This window comes from Lampris incognitus, chromosome 6 (genome assembly GCF_029633865.1).
Source record: "Lampris incognitus isolate fLamInc1 chromosome 6, fLamInc1.hap2, whole genome shotgun sequence".
NCBI lineage: Eukaryota > Metazoa > Chordata > Actinopteri > Lampriformes > Lampridae > Lampris > Lampris incognitus.
In genome coordinates this window covers 39,574,504-39,591,506 of record NC_079216.1, presented here as the reverse complement: position 1 = coordinate 39,591,506, position 17,003 = coordinate 39,574,504, and the positions used below count along the sequence as shown (strand labels likewise).

General features: G+C 41.9%; 1 protein-coding gene across 1 annotated transcript in view; it reads left to right on the top strand.

Moving 5' to 3' along the window:
• si:dkey-246g23.2 (solute carrier family 66 member 2) overlaps positions 1-17,003 on the top strand; it is a 190,833-nt gene that overhangs the window by 123,101 nt on the left and 50,729 nt on the right. Inside the window, exon 3 of the mRNA XM_056282323.1 lies at positions 3,762-3,978. Coding sequence (XP_056138298.1) covers positions 3,762-3,978 — 217 coding nt within the window. The remainder of the gene's footprint in view (positions 1-3,761; positions 3,979-17,003) is intronic.

Below are 17,003 nucleotides of genomic sequence, written 5' to 3'. Positions count from 1 at the left end.
CACGTTGTTGACTATGACTCTTATGCTCAGTCTCTGCTTTCCTGTCTAAGGAGTGCAATGGAGATCGCTCAGAAGCACTCCACGGCTGAGCAGCAGCATCAGGCGCGACAGTACAACAGACACGCCAAAGGCACTGTCCTGTCTGTCGGGGATCGTGTTTTGGTTGCGAACCAGAGTGAGCGAGGGAAGAGAAAGTTGGCTGACAAATGGGAGAACGGAGTGTACACGGTTGTCGGTGTCAACCCCAATATCCACGTCTACAAGATTCAGGATGCAGAGGGGCACACCAGAGTGGTGCACAGGAACCGTTTGTTGGAAGTCAACTTCTTGCCCCTTCCTGAGTTAGATCAGGGTGAGGAGTCCAGTACAACCAGTCAGTTGCTTGACTGCGCAGAGTCCGATGAGGAGGACAGTGCAGATGGCCTGACGGTCTCAGGGGATGCAGTGGGGCTAGCAGTCTCATCACTTGGAGACTCGCCTAGATCTGAGTGGGCAGAAGCGGAAGAGTTCATTCCGTCTAGTCTGGTAGTCAGTCCTGTGGGGGCCACTGCTCAGTCTCCACCCAACACACACGCACCACACAACACACATGCACCACACATAGAGGCATCACACTCACTCGATGTAGGTGTTATATCTCACACTGATTCGCACACAGGGGCACCACCCTCACTCGATACAGATGTTGCAGCTCGCACTGTCTCACGCACACAAGTAGAGAGCGATGGTCGGGTTAGGACACGCACAGGGAGGGTGGTGAGGTCAGTGAACAGGTTAATAGAATCTATGGCTCAGATGCCATTTCTACGGAATGTGAGGGTTTGAACTTTGATGGAGGTTGGAGTCATTCAAACTAGTTTAATGTGAGTTATTAGGTGTCTATCAGACAGGGTTGTTTTGGGCCAAGTGCATGGTGTGGCGTATCAGGCGTCACATTGATCTAAGGGAATTCTGAGACTTGATCAACCTCATTATTTTCTGGACCTCGTAACCGAGGTAGCTCCTAAGTTGACTGGAGGACTAGGTCCTTCTTTTCACTTGTGCCAGTAGTCAGTGATGGACTTTTCCTTTCCTCTTTCTCTTTTTATCCTGCTGTCAGGATGTTGGTGAATTTCAGGAGGGGTGAATGTAACCAGGTTAAAATTAATGTTTTTATTTTATTTTGTTTGAGTATGAAATATCACCAAATCCTGTCTGTGTGCTGTTATTTGTGTTTACTACATTTTATTTTATGTCATTATTTACTTTTATGTATGTTTTCCAACGACCGTCATATACATGTACTGTCGCTTTAAGAGAGAGGTCTTGTGGGTACACGGAAGAGGGAACGCGGGAGAGGCCATTTTTGTTTTGTGGGAGGAGTCTCAAGCAGCAATCGAGCCGAGCCACACGTGTTTCTTACCGTAGGACAGTTTTGCTGGTTGAGGAGAACGTAACCTTGAGTATCCCTGTAAGAAGATACTGCAAGCTGTGGGATAAAATACTTGTTTATCCTTTCTTACATCGGAGTCCCGTGGACGGTTTCTCCTTCTAACGCACACGAGTGAAGTTCGGGCAGTGGTTGAACTTCGACCCCCACGTCCGTAAGAAACACCGCTCCCGCTGAGGACTGGACGTTTGTCGAAGGGTTTGAAACCAAAATAAATGGCAAGGTGGGCCAAATAGAGTCCTGTGTGTCCCCCCTCCTTCCTTGATCATGATGATGATGATGATGATGATGAGAGACTGAGGGCCCCCACAACACCTGGGGCCCCACCCAACTAGAACACAACGCAGAGCTAATGATGAGAGTGACGGGCATGCAGCAGGCTGACCAGCATAGAACAGCATAGGACTGCCCCCGTTACATATGCAATCAACATTTACTTCGTAATGGTAAGTTAAAGGAAAGAAGCTGTCTATTGTCACTTTAAGTGACAGCTCCTTGGCGTTTGATGGGGTTGATGGCTGGGATAAGGACTTTGCAAACGTCGTTTCCTTGCTGACTAAATGCTGCTGCATTGTTGCCCCACCACCAAAAGTCAAAGTCTGGAAATTTCAGCAATTGATACCTAATGCTACATAATGCTGCATTTATAAGAAACAAGAAATTGTATCTTTAGTTATGTAGGGATACTACTGATTGGGTAAGTTTTATATCAGTTTTAAGAAGTCTGGAGTCTACCTGTTTTTGTATATCTCTGTGTTATTCTGATTTTTGACACCATAACATACTACATAATACATTATGCATTCAGTTGTTATTTCCTCTCTAATTGTGCAATGATGCAAATTTAAGAAATGGAGTAACTCCCCACACCTTATAACGCATAATGAAATGCAAGTCCTTGATTATTGATTCATTCTGAAAAACATATGAATCCAATTTAATTTTTGAACCAGTTTGAATTTCAAATCCTCATATATTAACAGTACACACAGTATTGGCAAATATATGGTTTAGAGCAGTTTTTACATTTTAAGTTGATGTTTAACATTCACACCACAAATTATTCTGAATGTCAACATATTTACTTTAATGCTGGCTGTTCAAACTGTTTCGCAATAAACTTGAGAGGTTGTTTGTCTCCAGACTACAATTGTCGAGTTTAGATGAAATTAAAGGGAAAACGCTGCCCAAACTTTTCCTGTTATCTGCCTTTCTTTCATTGCTTTTAATTGTAATGAAGAGCCAGTCCCTAAAATGTTCTCACAGCTCACTGATTTCTCAATCAGCTTGCAAAGATTTGGACTTTATCATTTGATTGGAAGCTCTTGGCCATATCTAGCTTTTTTTTTTCAAGTTCAAGTTTGATAAATGTTTTGGTTAGACTAGAAAGCAACATATTTAATTTCCCCTCAAGGATGAATAAAGTATTCTCATTCTGATTCTGATTTCTATAGACTAAACTTGGAAAATAGGGCCTCAATAGTGAGGGGAATAGCTTTCTCTATAGGCTGTACATCGTAAATCAGGTATTCATGGAAGTATAGCTTTATTCCAATGGGGGAAAAATGTCTAAATGGTAAAGCGGGACTTCTCTCAAGGCAAGGTTATTCTAAAGTAATGGAAATGTAAACGCTTTGGAGCCTCTCATTTATCTTTGTTTCAATCACTTATGTGTGTGCAATGTATTGATTTAGGAGTGCTGTGCTTGCAAGAATGTCCTATGCACTTTGATGAAACACTCGCTTTCTTGTTCTCTGCTCTCCCCTTTCTTACTTCTTCCTCTCTGCCACTTTTACCATTCCGCTTTCATTTTCTACACATCAACCCCTCTCCTTCTTCTCCTTACTGGCATAAAAGCGGCAACGCACACGTAACTCCTTATTTGTGCCTCTTTTCTGTCCAATCATCTATGTAGTCCATTCTCTCATCTATGTAGTCCATTCTCTCTATTCGTATTCCTTTATATTACACTGTCAATACTTCCCCATCTTCACTTTCTTACTCCTTCTTTCTCACCTCTGTCCATCACGCCTGCTAAACTTCCTATTTCATGTCTTAATGTTGCAAAAATATTTCCTCCTAGCCCTGTGTTAACTGAGCCTAAAACTTAACATTAACTTCAATTTTAACTGGAGGTAGACCTTCATAAAGGGCGGGGGAAAAAAGCCAATGGAATTATTACTCTGGCCATCTCCACACAATCCATAATGCACCATAGGTGCAGTGTTGCATATGCACATTAAGGACAAGTTGCTAGTCTAGACTGAAAAGTGCCAGTGAAAGGACTCCTAAATTCAGTGTCTGTTTCTGCTCTCCTCTTCCTCTCCAACAGAGATGGACCTGCGGTACTTCTGGAGGTGGAGTGCGTTTGAAGATTACCTGCTCTTCTGTTTTGGTTTCACGGTGCTATGTGCCCTGGTCACCCTGCTGCTCCTGGACTCGGTTGTGTTTATTGAGGCACTGGGCTCCCTGGCAGTGTTGTTTGAGGCCATGCTAGGCTTGCCACAGCTGCTGCAAAACTTCCACAATCGCTCCACAAGAGGAATGAGGTATGTATATGGCAGTCAGAGGTTGGAAAAAAAACGTGGCGGCAGGCTCACAAAGTCTGCATAAGACACAGAAATAAATGTACAATGCATACACATGCATGCTTAGTGTCTCCGGTTTAAAATGTTTACTTGCTAAAAGTGTCAATAATGTATAGTATATGCTCACTGATGCTCACTATTGTTTAAAAGCACTGACTTGACATTGTCTTTGTGGCAGATGTTGGTACTGTCACTCTTATTCCAGACTGATAGGATGAAATTAATACCTGATGAAGACACTTTAAGAATGTTTAGGTTTTTAATTTTACTTTTTTCTTATCCTAAGAAACCAAAATATATTTTGTTTTAGCTTCACTAAATCATTGCAAGATGCTGAAAAATTGTAATAATGGTATAAGCTGCTGTCTGGTAAATGTTTCCAAAAATGTGAGCTATACACAGGAGGAAAGTCCAGGGACTGGTAAAAAGTGAAAGCCATGGCATTGTTCAGAGTTTTGACTGCAAAAATGCAAATTTGCAAGTCAGATCTATAGGCCAAGAAAGCTGAAGCATATGAAAAATGTTAAAGGCTGCAACACAGTGCTCAAATATGAATAGCTTGAACAGATCCATAGACAGGGATATTAATGAACATTTAGATCCAATCGGATGACAATGGTCCTATTGACACCCAGAGTTACGATGATTACATCATGAAATTACGCTGCCAAGAGTAAACCCATTATCCAACAGGAACCATAGCAAATTCATTGTGTCCATAAAAAAGTAGAATTAGCATGCACAGAGAGTCCCTCTTCTTTCTGGGCTGCAAAACAACACATATGGTGGGTAATTTGGGTCATAAAGAGAAGGGAGCCATGCCACAAGCTCTCTGATATATCAACTAGGATATATCATCTGCCTGTCTCTCTCATTATCATCCTCCTGTCCTCTCTGTGTCTCTCTCACTATCACCCTTTCCCTCTCTCTCACAGACACACACTCACTCTTGGAGATAAAAAAAATGCTTTAAACAAATTGACAATCAAGATAAGTTAATGCTGGAAGTTTTGAGTTATGTTCAGTGGCAAACTTAACACAGGAATGTGAAAAAAGGAAAGAGAGAGAGGAAGGGAAGAATACATCTCTCTTTTCATCATGAATGTTTCCCATGTCAAAGGCATGTCAGAAAGGGTAAAGGTTAATGCTTTGTCTCTGATTAGCCATTAAGATAGATGGTTGGCAGTAAGATCAATTACTCTAATAATGGCACAGAACCTCATGCTAATTATGATCATTAGTCCTTCATTACTGTTTATATCCCTGGCAAAGAGTCATCATTGGCAAAAAGCCAAGCCTATGTGCGTCTGCCCATGTTTTTTTTTTTTTTTGAGCATGAGGTTATCCATGTCAATGTTTGCATCAGTAAATGTATGGAAAGTCCTCACATGAGCCTGGTCACACATCACTATGAAAAAACTTAAAAAGGGACAAAATATGCTCTTCCTGTGGTTATCCATAATGGTCTTTCATTGACACGAACACATTATCAATGTATGCAGTGTATAAACAGCAACTATTTGAGTAAAACTTCATTGAACAACAGCCACATGCTCGCTGGAGGGACACGATGACGCCATTGTGCTGTTACATAATCTGTAGATAGATTGAGGATGGTTTCCAACTCTTGAATGGGTTTAACCAAGAAGACCTCACTCACCTGATCATTAAACAAGACTGAATGCAGTTACCTAGTTTCGAGGAGTGACACAAAGGCAATGCAAAAAGATAAATATAATCAATTACATTTCTAGTTGATAATATGATGAACAAGACATTTTCAGTACAGTTAATCGTTTTTTGCATGACAAGCTCAAGAGTAATGGCTTGGCAATTGAAAGAAGTTTTTCTCTATGAAAGTCACGGTAGAGGCTCAGAGGTAGAGCAGGTCATCTGGTTGTCTGTTCAATCCTCGGCTCCACCTTGCAAAAATGTTGAGGTGTCCTTGAGCAAGACACCTAACCCCTAACTGCTCCCGATGAGCTGGTTGGTACCTTTGTTTTGACCCAACTCTTAGGCCACAACAAATAGAATACACACCAAGGTTGAGGTTTTAACAAAAGCTACTTTATTAAATCAAATTAAACCAAATTAGACAAATTAAATGATTAACTAAATATTTAAAGCATGGGGTGTGGTTGTCAGTAGTGTAAGGTATGAATGAATTTAAGATGTTTGTGCATGTTGTAAAGTCAAGTCAATTTTGTATAACCCAATATCACAAATTACAAATTTGCCTTAGAGGGCTTTACAGCAACACAACACCCTGTCCTTAGACCCTCGCATCAAATAAGGAACAACTCCCAAAAAAAAAAACCTTTTAATAGGGAGAAAAAATAGAAAGAAACCCCAGGGAGAGCAACAGAGGAGTGATCTCTCTCCCAAGACAGACAACATGCAATGGATGTTGTGTTTACAGAATTTACAAAATATAACAGTGAAAGAGGATAATAAAATTATAGAAAATATGAAGACTATGATGAGGAGGATGCCAAGCAGTGTTCAGACACCACCAGAACAGCCCAGGACCCGAGCCACACGACCACCATCACCATGTAGACCAAAAAAAAAAAAAAAGGATGCCAAGCAGTGTCCAGGTGGCGACCACCATCATTATGGAGACTTGGGAGGATGACAGACTGCATGTGCACACAATGGAGACTCAAATCACATCATTAACACACAGAGAAGAAGAGAAAGGAGAAGACATAATTCAGAGAGAGAGCAAAGACGTGAATGAAGAGAATAGTTTGCAATAGTCAATAATCTATATGCTATAATCTCGTTGGCAGGACAGTGCTTGGTAAATTCATTGAGACAGAAACCGACCTGCCATGCAGTACAGGTTGGAAGGCACTCAACGTAAAGGCAACTAATTGTAGGCTAAGGGAAAAAGATGAGTTTTAAGTTTGGATTTAAAGGACTCAACAGACTCTGATTGTCTGATGGCAGCAGGCAGGTTATTCCACAAGAACGGGGCCTGATAGGAAAAGGCTCTGCCACCAGCTGACTTCTTTTTAATGTTGGGTACACACAGTAGCCCTGCATTTTGAGAGCGAAGAGTTCAAGATGGAATGTACGGTTTAGGTTTAAGGAGATCAGACAGGTAAGATGGGGCAAGCCCATTTAGGATTTTATGAGTCAGCAGAAGCACCTTGAAGTCTGATCTAACATGGATAGGAAGCCAATGAAAGGAGGCAAAAAATGGTGTAATACTGGCCAAATTTTCTTGTTTTAGTTAGGATTCTAGCTGCAGCATTCTGAACCATCTGAAGACTTTTAGTACTAGAACTAGCATGTGGTAGACCTGAAAACAGAACATTACAGTAATCAAGTCTGGATGAAACAAATTCATTTATTAGAGTCTCTGCGTCAGCCATGGACAGGGAAGACTGAATTTTAGCAATGGTACGTAAGTGAAAAAAGACAGTCTTGGTGATTTAGTTAATGTGCGTATCAAATGAAAGGCTGGGCTCAAATGTAACACCAAGATTTTTGGCGGCTACACTTTGTGAAATCACAGAGTTGTTGATTGGTATTGTTACTTGATCAAATTGGTGACTGTGTCTAGCAGGGCTAATGGCCAGTTTTATCTGAATTTTCTCAGTTTTATTCGAATTTAAAAGCCGAAAATTTTGTGACATCCAATTTTTCACAGCAGCCAAGCAGGCCTCTAAATTAATCATCTGAGTATGATCGTCAGCCCTTATATGCTTATACAGCTGAGTATCACCAGCATAGCAATGGAAATTTATTCCATGACTGCGTATAATTTGGCCAAGAGGTGAAATATAAAGAAAGAAAAGTAGAGGAACAGGAACTGATCCCTGGGGTACACCATATTTGATGTCAGAGAATTTTGATGTAATATTATTATAGCAGACACACTGTGTTCTTCCAGAAAAGTAGGACTTAAGCCAAGATAGAGCTTCCAGAGACAACAAAATTACAATTTATTCTGTCTACTATACAGTGATCAGTGGTGTCAAAAACTGCACTGAGGTCTAGTAGTAGAAGCACAGAAGTGGAATCAGAGTTCACACCTAGTAGAAGACATTCACCACTCTGGTCAGAGTAGTTTCAGTGGAGTGACAGGCCCCGAAATCCGATTCAAAAGGTTCATTTATGCCCCTTTTCCACTACATGGTACTGGCTCAAGTCGACTCGACTTTTTTCTTTTTTCATTACTGGAAAGTACCGGCATTTTAGTAATTGTTACCACTTTTCTGGTACCACATTTGTTGAGGTTCCAAAAAAACTGGAGTGGGTACCAAAATCAATGCAGGTCTTTATGATGACCAGCTACACTGAGGGGGTACTGTTACGGTAATCGAAAACAACACAGATGTGAGTCGAGCCGGTACCATGTAGTGGAAAAGGAGCATTAGATAGTTTTCTTCTGTATGGGTCAAAAGCTGTTGATACACAATTTTCTCTAGTACTTAAGAAAAGAATGGAAGATTGGAGACTGTAGTTATTAAGAGACCCTGGATCGAGGTGCGAGTTTTTTAAGTTAGAGGTTTAACCACAGCTGTCTTGAAACTGCTGGGAAGAGTGCCAGTGGTAAGTGATAAATTAACAATGTCTAGCATTGCAGGTCCCAGGAAAGGCTAGCGGTCTTTAAATAGCTTTACTGGTAAAGGGTCAAATAAGCAAGTAGTTGGTTTAGAAGCTGACATGAGCTTAGTCAAAATATCAAGAGAGATAGTCTCAAAAGCTGTAATAACAGGGACTATCAGTGACTCATTGTATAGATATGAATTTGGTAAGACAGGATCTGCAGGAGTAGCTGGAGTTGAAGAACTAATTTTATGATCTCATCAACCTTATTGCAGAAAAAGTCTAGAAACTCATGGGCCTTGAATGGTGAGCAGCTAATAGACGGCTGCTTTTTAGTAAGTTTAGATACAGTGTCAAAGAGAAATCTGGGGTTATGTTTATTAATATTGACTAACCAAGAGAGGTATGCTGCTTTTGCAGCAGATAAAGCACGTTTGTATTTCAATAAATACTCATGCCAAGATAGGTAAAAAAAACTTCCAATTTTGATTTTCGCCATTTACATTCAGGTCTCCTGCAGGCCAATTTAAGAGCACATGTCTCATCGTTAAACCAGGGTGTAGGCCTCTTTAGTCACCTAACTCTGGTAGTGAGAGGTGCAACTGGATCGAGGAGACTAGAGAGGGCCACATTTAAGTCACTAGTGAAATTTTCAACAGAGTCAGTCACTGTAATGAAAGGAGCCAAGACTTCAGGCAGCTGCTGGCCAAATGCAGCTACGGTTGAGGGACCTGTGTGGCGAGTGGCATTTACATCTGTGCCGACATTAACAGCACAGGCTAATAATGCTTCCAATTTGATGAGAAAATGATCTAACACAGCAGATGTGGTTGAAAAGATTTAGATCAGAAACAGCTGTTCCTTTAGATAAAACCAAATGAAGGGTGTTACTACTGCAATGAGTTGACTCTTGAACAAACTGAGAAATCCCAAAAGTATCAACAAGCATCAGAAAGGCTTCACTTAGAGAATCAGCAGCCTTAAAGTGTAGAAAATAAACTGAGACAACATAGCCAAACCAGAACAGGTGCCTGTAGGGAGGACCGGAGAGAGAGATTTTGCTGAAGCCAGGACTTATATAAGCTGGGAACACACTGGGGTCCTCAGGTGTTCCCAATTGCGGTAATGACCCACCTGCAGAATAAAGAGAGGGACGGGTGAATCACACAGCAAACCCAAGTTGACAGCAGGGGTCATCGCATCTTGCATGGTTGACGCCGTCGTTGGTGTATGAGTGAGTGCGTGTAGCTATCCTTGTGTGGACAATTGGTCGACACAAGGATAGCAAAACCTGACAGCACGTACCTTGTGTGGACATTTCAGAGGTCCTCACAAGGAAAAGGGTCTATTTTAGGATTAGGAGTTGGTTTTAGGGTTACGGTTAGAATTAGGGTTAGGTGTGTGGTTTGCGTGGTTAAGGTTAGGGTTAAGGGCTAGGAAATGAACGTAGACAATGAGGGGTCCACACAAGGATAGTGAAACACGACTGTGTATGTGTGTGTGTGTGTGTGTGTGTGTGTGTGTGTGTGTGTGTGTGTGTGTGTGTGTGTTGTAAAGCACATTGAGTGCAGCTAGAAAAGTGCAATGTAAATGCAATCTTTATTTATTTGGTACGCACCCAAGCTGCTGTATGTCACATAGACAGACAGACATAGACATACAGCACATGGTAACACTTTACAATAAGGGTACATTAATTAGTATAAGTTAATACAGTAATAAGCATTAACTAACCCTAACCCTATACAATAATAATCTTTAAGTAACTGTTAAAAATGTTCTCTTAACATTTATTGAGGGTTTACAGGTTAATTAAGTTGCCAACTAATATTAGTAAATGATGAACACCATTAGTAAATGATTACTAGACACATTAGTTAACTGTTAATTAACTGTTAGTTAATGCTTATTACTGGTTAATTAATGTACCCCTTATTGTAAAGCATAACCCACTACATGTAGAAAGTAGGACAGATGATGCACAAGACAGTTCACATCTTTCACTCTTTTACTCATCACTCCTCTTTTCTGTCATCCCTGCTTTCTTGTTAAGCACCGTCCTGTGTTTAACTTTTTTTCTTTCAATGTTTTCTTGTCCCAGTTTGTATCTTTGCTCATGTCATTTCCTCAAGGCATACACCACGGATATACTATACAACTGTTGAGAGAGACAGAGAGACAGACAGAGAGAGAGAGAGAGAGAGACAGAGAGAGACAGAGAGCGAGAGAGCAAGCGAGAGAGAGAGCGAGAGAGAGAGATCTGCTCTGTTGTCAAACTTGGTTTCCTACTTATTGACATTCATGTAGCCCTTCCCTGTGGACAAGTGAAAGAGATGCAGTGCATCTGTATAGGCTTTACACCTCCACTAAACAGACCATCCTGCTTTCTGGCTGACTGAAGGGTTTGCAAAATTCTATGACCTTTCCTTTTTTTTGGTTGTTTGCTCAAGATTAACTCACCTTTAACTGTGCATTAGTAGCATTTCACACACACACACACACACACACACACACACACACACACACACACACAAACACACACACAAAAGCATTGTATCAAGTCTGTACAAGTGTTTCATATCTCCATGTATCTTTAAACATAGACGCTGCACTGACATGCACTGTTTTATAAATGACAGTTTCCTGTGTTAATCTGCTCCACTTCACATGGGGTGTCCTAAGGGTGTACATCTGGGCTTGCACTTTCTTTTAGCATATGAGTTGGAGTGCTGTTTCAGACTAATCCCTCCTGTTCACTTTACAGTGAATGCTACAGCACAGAGCAACGATAGCATATTTGCATATTCACATTTTACAGCTTCTGACCCACCACGCTTCCAATCAATTGGACCTTTTTTGTTTTTTAAAAAAAGGTATGAACCTGGAATCTTCTTTGAAAAAGTGTTGCACATCTTTATGCTAGTAGAAGTTTAGCCTTGTAGTATTATATTTTCAATTTTGCATGACTGAACCATTTCAAGTGAAGGGGCTGTTGGACTTTACAAGCTTATATCTGTACTTATCCGGTGTATCCAACTTTGTGTGACTGACCCAGTTTATCGCATGTGAAAAAGCTTATTTGTTGACAGCTTCTACAACTGCTCAGCCTCTAAGGCAACGCTCCGAGGCCTCGTTCATCAATTGTTCTCATGTACTCATGGATTTTTCGAGCTCTCATGTTTGTCTTAAATGGTGCCTAAATTCAGCAGTCAACCAGGCCCTATGGTGTTCTCTCCATGAGACAGACTTTAGGGCTAAAAATTTCCACGAGTGTGTAAGAACGAATTTGTGGGTATGAACGATTGATAAATGAGGCCCCTGGCGTGAAGGGGTAATGGATCTGTCAGCGCTGTAACAGGTCTTTCAACAAGCAAAGACACACACTTTACATTGGGTACATGCATAAATGTACCCCCCCCCCACACACACACACACACAGAGTGGATGAGAAAGATATAATGGGGCAGAAATGTTAGACAGACAGCGGATAGGATGGCAAAAGAGGTGAAGATAAGGGGGAATCAGCAAGATGGAAAATTGGATAAGACAGAGGGAGATAAAGATGAGGGGAATAAGGGGGGTCTTATTAAAGGGACAGGATGTGCCATCCCCAGCCTCACTTTATTGCTGTTACTTGTTATAGGCTACTTTGTAGCTTCCATTTTTACATTTCTATTTTTTACTTGACCTGGGAGTTGACACTGCCCTTGATGTGCTTGATGAGCTATTTTCATGATCTCAAAAAGAGTTTGAAACACTCGGTAATTTGTCAATCAACGGGGCTGTCTTTATAATTCTTGAAAAAAAAACTTTTTATCTGACTATGAGTGGCACAGTCAATCTCTTTGCATTCAAAGCCTCTGATTATTTCCTTGGGGGAGCTAAAATAGCCAAACACTGAAGTTGCACTTTGTAAAATCAATACTGTTTTGGTGTGTGTATGTGCCTTTTGCGTGTGTGTGTGTGTGTGTGTGTGTGTGTGTGTGTGTGTGTGTGTGTGTGTGTGTGTGTGTGTGTGTGTGTGTGTAATTGTTCGCTGCTTTCCTCTTGGCTGCCTGGGGGGCCTGTCTTTTTATCGCCTCTCCTCCCTCTCATTAACAGCATCTATACTGCATTCTCTTTCGTCCTCATTTCTCAACTCAGCACCAAGGCCACAAACCTTCACAATGTCACTCTGTGGGGGGGACACCCTGGCAGTGTGGCAGTCAGTCTGTCTGATGTGCTGACAGGAAGGCACACTGACAAATACCTTACTGTTAGCTTTCCCGGGGGAAACTAATATGTCTCTCACGCTTTTATGACTTTTTCTTTGCTTTCTCTCTCGCTCACTCTGTCTCTGTCTCTGTCTCTCTCTGTCTGTCTGTCTGTCTCTATACACATTTGATATATTATTGGTAGGAATGGTAGTTGTGTGATTATGTGTGTGTTAGTCTGTGTGTGTTTATGTACGGTTAGGTCCATAAGTATTTGGACAGTCACACAATATTTGTAATTTTGCCCCTGTACACCACCACAGCGGATTTGACATAAATATTTGAGATGTGATTGAAGAGTAGACTTTCAGCTTTAATTTAAGGGGTTGGATAACAATATGGTATTAACTGTTCAGGAATTACAGCCATGGATATGCAGGGTCACCCCATTTTCAGAGGCTCAAAAGTAATTGGACAAACATGATTATACTATTATTATAACAATTATATTTAATGTTTGGAGGAAAATCCTTTGCAGTCAATGACTGTCTGAAGTCTGGAACCCATCAACATCTTCAAATTCTGAGTGTTCTCCTTTGAAATGCTCTGCCAAGACTTAATGGCAGCTGCCTTCAGTTGCTGGTTGTTTGTGGGTCTTTTGGCCATTAGTTTGATCTTCAGCAAGTGAAAAGCATGCTCAGTTGGGTTGAAGTCAGGTGACTGACTTGGTCACTGATGGATATATTCTACTTTTCTGCCTTGAGAGACTCTTGGGATGCTTTCTCAGCTTGTTTTGTGTCATTATCCATCTGCAGTGTGAAGCGCCGTCCTCTCAGTGTTGTGACATTTGGCTAGATCTGAGCAAATGGTATATCCTTATAAACATCAAAATCCATCCTGCCACTTCTGTTGGTAGTCACATCATCAATAAACACCAATGACCAAGTTCCATTGGCAACCATACATGCCCATTTAAAACACTACCATGTTTGACAGATGATATGGTATGCTGCGAATCATGAGCTGTTCCTTTTGTTCTGCACACTTTTCCTCTTCCCATCCTTCTGGTACAAGTTAGTCATTGCTTCATCTGTCCAAAGAACCTTGTCCCAGAACTGGGTTGGTTTTTCGATGTTTTTAAACACAGTCTAATCCGGCCTTCCTGTTCTTATGTGACACCAGTGGTTTTCACCTTGTTGTAAACCCTCTGTATTTATTTTCATGCAGGCGTCTCTTGATTGTAGACTTGGACAATGATACCCCTACCTCTCGAGTGTTTTTGACTTCACTAGAGGTTGTGAATGTGTTTGTGTTCACTAGGGAAAGAATTCTGCGATCATCCACTGTAGATGTGTTCCGTGGTCTTCCAAGCCTTTTGGTGTTGCTGAGCTTGCCAGTGCATTCCTTCTTTTTAAGAGCATACCAAAATGTTGATTTGGCCACTCCTGAAGTGTTTACTATCCATCTGATAGATTTCCTTTGCTTTTTCAGCCTAATGATGGCCTCCATCACTTGTAGTGACACCTCTATGGACTTCATGTTGAGAGTTCCGATGAACAGCTACCAAATGCAAATGTAAATACTTGGAAAGAACTCCAGACCTTTTATCTGCTTAATTTATCATGGAATAATGATGGAAAAGGTCTTACTTGCCCATGAAACCACTTGTTAGTCAAGTGTCCAATTACTTTTGATCCTCTGAAAATGGGGTGACCATATATAAAACAGGCTGTAATTCCTGAACGGTTTATGCAATATTTTTGTCCAACCCCTTAAATTAAAGCTGAAAGTCCACACTTCAATGGCATGTTGGTTACTTCATTTCAAATCCACTGTGGTGGTGTACAGGGGCAAAATTACAAATATTGTGTCACTGTCTAAATACCTATGGACCTAACTGTATGTATATGTACTATGTGCCTCTCCTGGATCACCACCTTACCGTGGTGGAGAAGCTTGTATGTACTAGTGATCCTAAGGGCTATGCTGTCCGGAGCTTGGCTCCTGGTAGGGTCACCCAAGGCGGATAGGTCAAGCAGGAGGTTCCAGATGAAGTGGAATCCAACAAAGACCTCAACAGCAGAACTGGCAGAAGATGTCGGAAGATGTCTCCAGGTCACAACGGCAGAAAAGGCGGATGAAGACTGCAACAGAGGGTGGTCCCCAACCATCTTGGTTCTCCATGCCATTGGACTCTGGCCACCCTCTGCCAAGGACCGTGTGGTGGCTGCAGGTGCATCAACTACTCCACGTAAAAAGTTGTCACGTGCAGGCATCCTCCCATTATGTGGCTCCAGGATTGGCCTTTACACCCACCTGAGGACCCAGAAGAAAGACAGTCATACTCGACCCTGAGTGACCGCTGTATCTATGTAGTCATTTTTTAACAAAATATCTGGTTTGCTTCGTTCTCGGCTCCCATATTCATACTCTCCACTGTGTCGTTAGCAGCTGTAATTGTTTGGACTTGTGGCTAGTTTTTTTTTTCCTCCATCTCAACCCCTTTTTCTCCCTCTCACTCTTTTTCTCTCCCTCTCTGCATCTTGGTTTTTCTTTTTCTCCTTTTCTTTCTCACTCTTTTTCTCAGATCAATCAATTAAGCTTTATTGGCTTGCAAAAACAGTGTGAGTTCTCAAAAGCACAAACAGAAACAGAAATGGAACACACACACACACACATGCACACACACAGAGTCATAGATACATAGATAAGTACACACATCCAAACCCACTGGCGCACGTGCACGCACACACACACTGACAGAGTTCTATGAGATGCTCTCTTACAAGCAGATTCCTAGTGAAAGCTTTACCCTCCTGTCCTTCCTTGAAGCAAAATTATCAAATATATCATCATAAGTCTGCACAGCAACCTCAAGATTCACACTGATTCCAGCAAAACTGCTGAGGCATTCTCACCTCATGGTAGATCAAAGGTGGGTCTAGATGAGTCTTGGCTGTAGGAAAGGCTCCTGAGGGCAACCCATAGGTTTAGATAAGCTTATGTAAGCGACATCATGGCCCGAGATGTCAATTCAGGCATATTATAAATCTCCCTCTCCAGCTCTTTTCCATCTATATCAGATTGTCCTTCACATCTTGGTGTACTCCCAAGGGCTTCACATTGCTTTATCATCTCCCGAACTGTTTGGCTGTAGAAGATTATGAGTACTCTAAAATTCTCCCACACCTCCTCTCAGGGTGAGAAACTGCACCTCAAAGTGCGGAGATAGTGAAATTAACAACATTGCGAAATTATGTCTCTAGCTTCAATTATGGCAGTAGTCTTTTAATCAATCAGCAGTCTTAGCTAAGGACTATGAAGCGGGGCTGCAGGGCCGAACCCAATATGCCGACACAGACAGAACCAGAGATTGTGTAAAAAGCAAAGGCTTTTATTGCCAGGTGGGGTGGGAGAAGGTAAGGGAAGGAGGCTGTGCCAGCGGAGACCGCACGACAACCTGACTAATGGCAAACCGGGCAGGAGAAAGGGGAAGCCGGGGTGAAGCCAGGCAAAACAGGGACAAGCAGGGAGTGAGACCAAGACCAGACGGGGAGTTGCGAAGACAAGCAGGGGAATACACAGAGATAGACTTGGGACCGGAGACAGGGGGCTGGGCAGAGTAGGTAGGATGAGCGGGCACTATGATCTGGCAAGGCTGGGTTGATAAGGAGTTGGGTTGATGAGATGCAGGTGGTGGACCTCTGCTCTGCTTGCAGCAAGCCGGTCTCCAGTCCTGAACACACACACACACACACACACACACACACACACACACACACACACACACACACAGTCTACTAGGACAGAAACTAGGGCAGGGGGAGTGGCAATAGATAAGGGAGACAATTAGCGAGAGTGGGATGAAGCAGGTGAATCGGGGGGGGGGTGTAACTGCTTGGTTGGAATAAAAGCCTGCACCCACAATGTCTCTTCCTGGAAAAGATTCCCCAGCCCTGAGTTATGGTCTCATCTGGGAATTCATAAGGCAAATGTCTCTTTGGCCCCATTTACATTTGCATCTTTTAGCTTGTCAACCCAAGTCATCAGCTGGGGTCGCTCATGTTCTGTGTCCATACATACACATTCATAAGCTTGATAATGCTTACGTGTACTGACGAGTAACAGGGCTTGCACCTGTATCTGCAGCGCTGTCAGTAAGTTTGAAATAGTGAATTATTAGCTCTGAAAGTAAATGTTGCATTTGAAATATCACCTGGGCATAAACATGAT